Source organism: Colobus angolensis, unplaced genomic scaffold (genome assembly GCF_000951035.1).
Source record: "Colobus angolensis palliatus isolate OR3802 unplaced genomic scaffold, Cang.pa_1.0 Scaffold376, whole genome shotgun sequence".
In the NCBI taxonomy this organism is placed as follows: Eukaryota; Metazoa; Chordata; class Mammalia; order Primates; family Cercopithecidae; genus Colobus; species Colobus angolensis.
The window spans coordinates 588,919-598,617 of record NW_012117110.1 but is presented as its reverse complement, the minus strand read 5'-3'; the positions used below and the strand labels follow the sequence as shown (position 1 = coordinate 598,617).

General features: G+C 47.5%; 1 protein-coding gene across 2 annotated transcripts in view; it reads left to right on the top strand.

The window, feature by feature from the left end:
* The window catches only part of ADAMTSL3 (ADAMTS-like 3), a 418,202-nt gene continuing 408,503 nt past the window's right edge, over positions 1-9,699 (top strand). For both annotated transcript variants that reach the window (XM_011953860.1, XM_011953859.1), the window contains exons 1-2: positions 1-141; positions 1,615-1,716. In XM_011953860.1, the coding sequence (XP_011809250.1) occupies positions 1,648-1,716 (69 nt within the window). In that variant the 5' untranslated portion in view covers positions 1-141; positions 1,615-1,647. The remainder of the gene's footprint in view (positions 142-1,614; positions 1,717-9,699) is intronic.

The following is a 9,699-nucleotide window of genomic DNA, read 5'->3' as shown; positions in this document are numbered from 1 at the left end:
CTGGAGGCCGGCGTCGGGGAAGGTCCGGGTCCCGGATTCCGCACGAGGTGTTGACTGGCGGCATCTGCCAGCCTCTCACCCGCGCGCGCCGAGCCCCAGCGGCCCCGGGGCTGCACGTCCCAGATACTTCTGCGGCGCAAGGTGGGTGCACCGAGCTCGGCGCAGGGCGGCCCCGCAGCGATCGGGGGAAGGCACTCCCCAGGGGGAGTAAGACTTGGAGCAGTGGCCTCTCTAAGCAAGTTGGGGGACCCCAAGCAAAGTCGGGGCGTGCCACGCGGTCCCCAGGGGGCCTCAGGACTGGCATGCTCCTCACGGCTGGGCACCTCGGGTCGGGCGCGCTCTGTGGCGTCCCAGAAGGTTCAGGGAGAGTCTTTCGGGGGCACTTCGCGGGCTGAGGGGCGTTCTTGATTATGGGGGAGCCCCACAGGGTTGGAGTTTTTCAGGATTGGGAGTTAGTAAGCAGAAACCTCGCGCGTCCGAAGGTCCGGCCGACTGGCAACTGGGGAGCGAGCGCCCAGAACGCCAAGGGTTCAGGCGATGCGCGATCGTGGAAAGTGGGCGTGGGGGTGACCGGGACGCGGCTGAGGCGCTGGAGGAGCGACTTTGAGGCAGCGGGTAGTCGAAGGAGTGTGCACTAGGAAGGCTGGTGCGAGCGGGCGAGGGGGGCGCAAAGTCCCAGGGCCCCGCGCTGGCCGCCTCCCTCCAGCCGGGAGTCGCCGCCTCAGGTCGGAAACAGCAGCACATTTGCGGATCGCATTAGGCCAGGCCCTTAATGCTTTCTCCAGATGGAGAGAAGCCACCGACCCGCCCCCGGACACCAGCTCCGCCAAGGCGCCCCCGAGGCGAAGCGAGTCGAGTGTGACCTCGGCTTTTCCAGTCTCGACTCATACTGATTTCCCTGTAAACTGACAGGAAAAGTAAGGGAAAGAGTCCCCGCTTCCCTCCTCGTTTCAGCTGACCTCTGCTGGCTCGCCCTCACTTACTTGTAGGAGATTGTGTTAGGCTGGCTTGGGGGCTATGTCCTCCAAATCTCCCTGAACTTAGCTCTCAGGCGTCTCTGTGGTTGTGGGTCTCTGTGGTTGTGGGTGCGGGACCTTGAGGGCGCACGTGTCATCTAGCGAGGAAAGCCTTGAACTATCGGAGTCTGCGTTTCAGTCCTAAAATGTCACTATCTTGCTGTGTGACCTTAGGCAGGTCCTTTCCCTCTCTGGGCGGCTTTGTTGTCTTAGTCTCATTTTTGCCGCAAGCAGCAGAAGCTGGCCTAAACCTTGGCACTGTACTGGCTTCCTGAGTCAAATGCCAAAAGCCACACCCTGCTGCTGACAGATGGGCTGGGAGGTGGCTGGGGCAGGGATATCTCAGCTTCTGAAGAGCTGGAGGTATGAGTTGCCCACTGGAGACAGGTACAGCCCTCGCCTGACTTTGATGTGGACCTTCTAAAGGGAGCCCAGTTATCCTGCACCCTGCAGTAGGCAGCCCCAACCTGGGCCAACACAAACCTTTCCAAAACAGTATCTGGGCTTCAGAGTCCTTCCATCTAATGGGTCTCTTAAGTCATACTTACTGCCATGGGGGCCAGAGCTGGTTGGTAATGAACTCTTTCCTCTTTTGTAGGCTACAGCTGAGACCCAGAGGAGACCAGACCCCATGGCTTCCTGGACGAGCCCCTGGTGGCTGCTGGTAGGGATGGTCTTCATGCACTCTACCCTGCAGGAGGTAAGGTCATAGGGAGGGGAAGGGGAATGGTGGACATCCCTCTGTTTACTCAGAAGCATTATTGTAGACCACCTGAGATGTGGCATGATTAGTGTTAATCCTACACCAGAGAACTAAACTTTCTTTCCTGTCTCCAGCCAATGGTATTTCTGGTTGGCTTAGCTGTAAGGATTATCTAGATCCCTTGGGTCCTCTCTGAATCCTGAGTAGGGCCTTAATAGCACTGTGGATACAGTACACCAGTGATGACCTGGGGCTGTGATGGACCCTGTCATTTCAGACTAGAATGGCTGTCCGCATGTGCCCAGTAGAGGCTGGATTGCTGGAGACCAGGAAACAATTAATGGGCAGAGCCAGGTTCTGGCCCTAGCTAAGCTGCTAAATATTCTGAGTTTACATCTATCATCACATATCCCACTGTTTTATCCCACAGTCCTCTCTTTAGACTTCTGCTGTCTTTTCCAACCAACTTGAGAGGACCTGGCTCATGAATTTCATCCTTATTTGCCTATAGGACAGACTCAAACAAAGGAGTGAGGCTAGCATTGCCTAAGAGACATAGGGAGTAATGGCGACAGTGGCAAAATGCAGAACACATGCTCCATCTATTAAGAGCAGCCTCTACTCAGTTCCATCTGATCATTGCTAAGTGGAGACACAAGCCCAGGATTGCCAGATCTTATTTTTCAAGCTAGCTGGATCACCTAGATTTCTCACAAAATTTCCCAGTTTTTAAAGCATTGAAAGGCGGATAAATGTGTTTGCACCCTGGATTCAGCCAAGCAGTTTGCAGCCCCAGATCTAAAGGCAGGGCACATCTTAGTATTGTGTCCCAAGGGCTGCTGCTAGCTCCATACAGTGTCTTATGAATTAGAACAAGGCAATCCCTCCCTGCAGACATAACTTCTCAAATACATGGCTTGGTGGCCTGTGTATCCTCAGGGTCTAGGAAGGGACTTGTCACTTAAGGGCTTAAATGTCTGTTAAATAAACATGCATCCATAAATGAAGATACATACCCTGGGATAAATTAATCAAACTTCTCTGCCTCTTGTTTCACTTTCTTAGTGCCTCTAAGGCCTCTTTTGACTCCAATGCCCTGTGAATTCTGTGATGCACAAAGAACTGGTCAGCAAAGTACATCTTCTCCCCATTATCCCATTTTATCAATGCTATCCTATAATCATATTAATAGAGATCTTTTGTTAGAACAAAAATTAAGTCTTTTCAGGATGATATTAGGGTTCCCTGGCCAGTGAGATGACTGTTGAGGTAAAAGGGTGGAGACTTACGTTTGTCTCATCAGCAGATCTGAAACAGGCTTTGAGAGCTTCAGAGATTTGTTCCTGGTCAAATGGGGCTGAGGCTTCAAGGCACAGTGTTTCATTTTGCCTTCTTTCACCTTATAAAATTTAAATATGCTTTGAGGCAGTCTGTTGACCTTTGGCCAAGGGCAGTGTTTGCCCAGCTTGAATCACTCACTGACCTCTTTTGGATTTTTCCATATCTGTGTGCCTGTGGCAGTGCTGTTTCCATGTATCAAGGCAGTGTGCATAGAAGGTCATAAAAGGAGATTTCAGACCAGCGGTCTTCATCATTCATGCCATCCACTGTTCGGATCCCAGCTCTACCGCTTCATTACTGTTGTCACGCAACAGTAATGAAGCGGTATAATGAACTAGTGTAATATTAGTATAGACCTCAGAATTGTTTGGAAGAGTTAATCCATTGTGAAGTGGAAAAAACTGAAAAATCAAACCAAACAGTGTCTGGCACGTAGTAAGTGTACAATAAATGTCAGCATTCTACTGTTGCTGCTGCTTGTCAGCATTAGAAACTTGAAGCAAGCGCAGTGCCTGTATTTTCTGGTGTAGAGCCTGTAGGGGGCACTCAAGAGGTATCTGCTGTGGAGGGCCTGATCTTCCGGGAGTGTGGGTGGGCGTGGCCAGGTCTGTCTCACCACAGGCCCTGAGAGAAGGTTCTAATGAAGGGTGGTAGGCCAGCCCTGGGTCCCTGTCCATGGGTTGGACGCTCTGTTTTTTTCGTAGAGTCAGCCTGAGTTTGACTTAAAGCCGCCCCTCTGAAGTATCTTGTGGTTTTGGTGTTTGGGTGGGGCATAAGGGGTTCCCTAGCATCTACACTTGCCTCGCATGTGCTGCCACCAGGTGGTTGTTAGAAAACTACTAGATGCGTGAGGCTGAGCTGTGAGGAGCAAAGGATGTGCCAACTAATTAATAACAAATAGAGCTTCTTTTCTTTTTTTTTTCTTTTATTTTTTTGAGACATGGTTTCACGCTGTTGATCAGGCTAGAATGCAGTAGCATAATCTCGGCTCACTGCAACCTCTGCCTCCTGGGTTCAAGCAATTCTCGTGCCTCAGCCTCTGAGTAGCTGGGACTACAGGCGCCCACTACCACATCCAGCTAATTTTTGTATTATTAATAGAGATGAGGTTTTGCCATGTTGGTCAGGCTGGTCTCGAACTCCTGACCTCAAGTGATCCGCCCACCTCAGCCTCCCAAAGTGCTGGGATTACAGATGTGAGCCACTGCGCCCGGCCACACATATATTTTCTTTATTGAATCAGCGAAAATGTAAACTCTTATATTCACTGTCCACAAATAAGTGTGATAGATTGTAGAGCAAGGTATGAGGCTGGCAGTTCCTTGTTTTTGTAATTCGTTCTTGACCATTCCTGGAGGAGCTCACTGTTCCCCTCATCCAGACAGCTGGAGCGGCCTCCCTTTTTCCTGTCTCACAGGCCCTGGAAGCTTCCTGTTCCTCCAGGCTTCTCCTTACAGACCTGATTTTCCCAGAGAAGACAGCAGCTGCTGTTCCTATTCTCTCTTCCAGCTTGGAGTATTTGAAAGCTTTTCAAACTTTATCCAGCCTGGAGTATTTGAGAGCTTTCCAAACTTTATCCTGAACACCTTGAAGATGAGTCCTATGTTGACTGTGCCCTGAATTACAACTTGCCCCCTCCTTTTTTTTTTTCTCTTGCCCAGGAGAAGAATAAACAGCCTTACCTGTTCACTAATTTAATTGTCATAGGACGGCTTCCTAGCTCTCTGGCCAAGTGCCTTTAGAAACTGTTTTAACATTGGTCATGTGGCTTGCGATTATCTCTTTAAACAACCATGTCAAGATGGCTTCATGTGTATCTGAATGGCCCTCCACCATGTTTTCCCCTGGGGAGCTGCTGTACTGTTTAGATTCTCTGGCAAATTCTGTCCTCTCCCATTTCCTGTGACTCTGGATGGAATAGCCTTTTCAGAAGAATGACTCGATCTTTGACCGTCTCCACTGCCAAGTTCATAGATATCTACTGGAACAGATCCCTCGAGGTCACAGTTTTGAAAGACAGGAGACATTTGGATGAAGTCCTGGAAGGTCTTATAAGTCTGTGGTGACCTCCTCTGGAGGGAAGATTTTCAAAATTTCAAAACGCAACTTGTAAAATAAGCAATATCTGAGTTGGCTCCTATCCTGTCCCCTGGGTCTTGTTGGTGCATAAGTATAAGACAGAATTATTTAACTGTTTTTTTTTTCCTGATCCTGAGGCTGGAGGCTAGTGTAGAAGGCTGATCTTGCAGAGGGCTTTGAGGTAGGGTGGGAATGGAAGGCCAGGTGGCTTCGGGTAGATGCCCTTTGAACTCCTGTTGCCTTCATCATAATACTTGGTGGAGCTGCCAGGCTGAGAGTGTGGATGTCCTTGGGATGTGTGGCAGGTTGCCTAATGCCCCCCAGATATGTCCATATCCTAATCCCTGGAACTCATAAATGTTCCCTTACATGGCAAAAAGGACTTGGCAGATGTGATTAAGAATATTGAATTGGGGAGACTATCCTGTATTGTGCAATCACAACAGTCCTTATAAGAGAGCCACAGGAGGGTAAGAGGCAGAGGAAGTAGAAGATTCTACCATGGAAGCCAGAGGCTGGGAGAATGTCGCCAGGAGCTAATGCATGCCAGCAACCTCTAGAAGTTGGAAGAGATAAGGAATGGATTTTCTGCTCAAGTCTTCAGATGTAGCTGGCTATAGTGACACCTTGATTTTAGTCCTGTAAAAACGCATTTCAGATTTCTGACCTTTAGAACTGTAAAAGAATAAACTTGTGTTGTTTTAAGACCTAAAATTGTGGTAATTTGTTACAGCATCAAGAGGAAACTAATACAGGATGCCAAGGGTGGCCTTTGAATCTTGCCCTGCTTGCTGCCGCCAACACAGGCATCCCTTCTCCACCTCCAGTAACCCAGGTGCAATCATAGGTGCTGAGAGAGGCTGACAAAGTCACAGAATTGACATGAGGACAAAAAAAGTGCCATTTGAGTGTTGGTGGCTTAGCCCAGGCCTCTTATTCACCTTCTACAACAATCTCACACTCCATAGCAATTTCACCATCCAAGTTCCCCCAGTTGACCCTGCTATTGTTATCACCCTTGATCATGTCAATCATGGGCAGTGAGGATGGAATCCTAAGGAAGACAGTCCTGGGTCAGGGTTCAGGGAACTTCCTCTGTGGGTAAATCAACTCAAGGTAGCCCTGACTCTGACATGGCACATAATTCCTTTTAGATCAGCCTAGATTTGGCTGGGTTTGGCCCCTCGAGAAGTCATAACCTTGTGTCTGAGTGTTGCTCCATGTTGGGTGATCTGGGAGAGTTGGGGCCTCTGAAAGATACAGATTTATTGAGAAGTCTCATTTCAGTAAGGTATAAATATGGAGCCAGTCACTGGTCCAGTCATGCCTTGTGAAATCGCCTTTTCCCATCCCTTAATGGAATCTTAGGAAGATTCAATTTTGATTATTAAAAGTTCAGTTCATTTAAAGTTTTGATTCTCAACTTGATTTAAATCTCGTCTCCCTTTCCTTTCCTGTAGTCTGGGCTTGACACAGGGCTTCAGGAACCCGAAGTTGCACAGGGCTTTTTTCCCCCTACCATAGAATGGTAAGGGTGTGGTGGGGACTGGTTCTGAGATGCTTCTTCCTTTTATTTCTTCTGGATCCAGCTTTCCAAGGGTAGGAAACAAGGAGAGGGGAAGAGAACAAGGGCAATCAGCTCTTTACTTAACTGAATTCCTCTCTCTGGTAGTTGTCACTGCCACTCCAGCTCTTTCTCAACCCTCTGGGTAGTAGATGTGAGTTCTTTGGAGGGCTCCACAGGACACTTCCTGCAGCAGACAGTCCAGCTTCAGCTTGCCACTTGCTGCCGGGGTCTTCTCACCTAGCAGGCAGCCTTATTGGATGAAGTGTTGGCTGGAGAGCTCAAACCCAGCTCCCTTTGGTGTAGTCTAGCTGACCCATAGGAAATATTGCATCTTACTGTGCCAGACAGTGGGAAGATGGAATGCTTCAATGCTGCCTCCTCTCTCTGTCCTGCCAACTCCCTTCAGTTCTCCTTTCCTTGCTCTGATAGGCCTAGGGAGAGATCAGCAGGCCCACAGTCTAAGCAGATGTCCATCTGCGGAGTGGATGGACATTCTCTTCTTGCAGCCGCCCCCAGTGTCTATGAGTGTTTCTCGTTTTCTTCATTTTCATTTCTAATGGCTGTGTTCCAGTTTACTTATGGATATGCCATAATAGCATAAGTGGCATTATGTGTTATTTAAACCCATTATTTCTTTATTGAACATTTGGGTTGCTTCCTGGATGGTTTGTTCACTCGTGTTTACCATCAGACACCTGAAATGAACATCTTATGCTCACATCTTTGCTCACTTGTTTGAGTATTTCTTTAGAATAATCCTTTCTTATTGTACTGTGCTTTGCTACACACTTGATACACATTGTGGCCTTCTTCCTTTCTCCCTGTTTCAGTTCTGCATAGAGCTTTTCCAGCACTCCAGGTTTAATGTCATAAATGTACTTCCTGTGACCTTGTCCCCCAAGTGATTTTGGATCAATCCTCCAGTCTGTGTTGACACTGGTGATGGAGTCTGAGCAGGAAGATCTTGGGTCATCCTGGATGCAGACTGAATTTCATTACAACGTTGCCCCAAAGCCTGAAAATCTGCAAGACAGAGTCATTGGCTAGATCCAGTGAGAATCCTGTAGGAGAATGAATGGGAGCCCTCTCCTTGTGTGTTGCCTGCGATCCCTGCACTCCTTTTTCGCCTTCTACCTCTGACCTTTCCATCTTACTCTCTTTCTTTGGCTCCTCTCTAGCTTTTAAAAATGCTTTTCGATTCCATAGCTCTGCCTTTGCCCTCCCCTCTCTCCCTCCACATGTTCTCCAGGCAGCCTCCATCTCTCCAGAGGCTCCTGCCTGGGGGTTATCACATGGAGACCCAGGTCTCATGATGATACAGTCTCTCAAATGTAAACTTTTGAGGTTTTCTTCAAATAGCATTATATATACCGAAAAGATAAAAAGTTATCCATTATTTTACATTAAGTGTTAAATGTAAACATTAAAAATAAACACAATGTTGATAACTCTGTTTTGGCTTTTCTTCTTTCTTTCTTTCTCTCTTTGTTTTTAAACTCAAGGGTCCCTTCAAAATGGAAGAGGCTGAGCACCTCAGAGAGGCTTCCGTTTGCCTCTTCAATGAGCTGCAGACCAATATATCCATGAGCTACCATGCACCAGAATGTTCCTTGGTGGTGTCAAGCACAAATGCTTCTCAAACCAAACTCCTTACCTCTCACTGCGCTCTCTTGCTGTGCCTAGATTCTCCATCACCCAGCCATTTGCGCCAGATCCTGGCATCACTGTAGATGCCTTCTTGTTTATTGTACCTGCCCTGTAGTGGCCATTCAGCCACTAACTCCCATTTGTCCCATCTCAGAAATGTCTTTTAAATGTTTCCTCCTTTAAGTTTCCATTGATGCTGTGTGTTTGAAGAGTACAGACATGGCTGCATGGAGTATGAGATAAGGATGAACAAAGATAGTCTGTGTCTGGGCACAGTGGCTCATGCCTGTGATCTGAGCACCTTGGGAGACCAAGGCAGGAGGATTAGTTGAGGCCAGAAGCTTGAGATCAGGTTGGAAAACATAACAAGACCTCATCCCTACCAAAAATTTAAAAAATTAGCTGGGTATGATAGCTGTGCTTGTAGTCCCAGCTACTTGGGAAGGTGAGGTGGGAGGGTCGCTTAAGCTCAGGCAGTTTGTGGCTACCCTGGGGACGACCTTGAAGAACATGTAAAGGACTTTACTCAGTCAATAACATGGAGTTCTGTGGTTGCTGATCAGGAAGTGGTGGAGGCACCATTGTGACACCATTGGAGCACTGGGGACACACTTCTGCAAAACATAATTGGGAGCCCTCTTCCAGGCAGGCAATGATGAGACCTTAAACCCAGTTTTCAAGAGCAAACTGGGTGGAGAGTTAGTTGTAGACAAGAGGATATGAACGTGGGGATGATGTTACAACCTGAAGAAGTGGAACTCGGAACTTGGTAAGTGGGATTGAGAGAGAGAGGGAGGAATCAAAATTTCTTCAGGTTCCAAACAAGTGTTAGGGACACATGAAGGTGGAAATTCACCCTGATCTTGGGAAATAATTGGTTACATTTGAAGGAGTAGTTTGGGGGACTACATGGAGTCTCACCCTTGGGGGAAGGTGAGGCACTGAATAAAGGAAGTATATACTACTCTTTGAGAGAGAAACAGGGTCATTAGAGAGGTTTTCCTTAGCAGAGTATATTCAGTATATTCATACCCTAAAAAGAAAGCAGCCAGGAGAAAAGGAGAGATTGAAGATAGAAGAGGAAAAAACCAATTACATGTAATTGTTTCATAACAGAAAAAATGTAGGCAGTGTTCCTCCATTGCATTCCTAATGGATCTTAAAGCACCAAAGCTAACATCTTATGGAAACCACATTTCAAGGTTTATGATTGTGATTGCTTTCAGTTTATTTTTATAAAGATGCTAATTTCCATAAATAGCATGGAAGCATAAAGCAGTTTCCTCTCCAAGTATTTCATGCAATTACTTTCTGGAATTTGTCAGCACTGAACAGCTCTGGCCAAC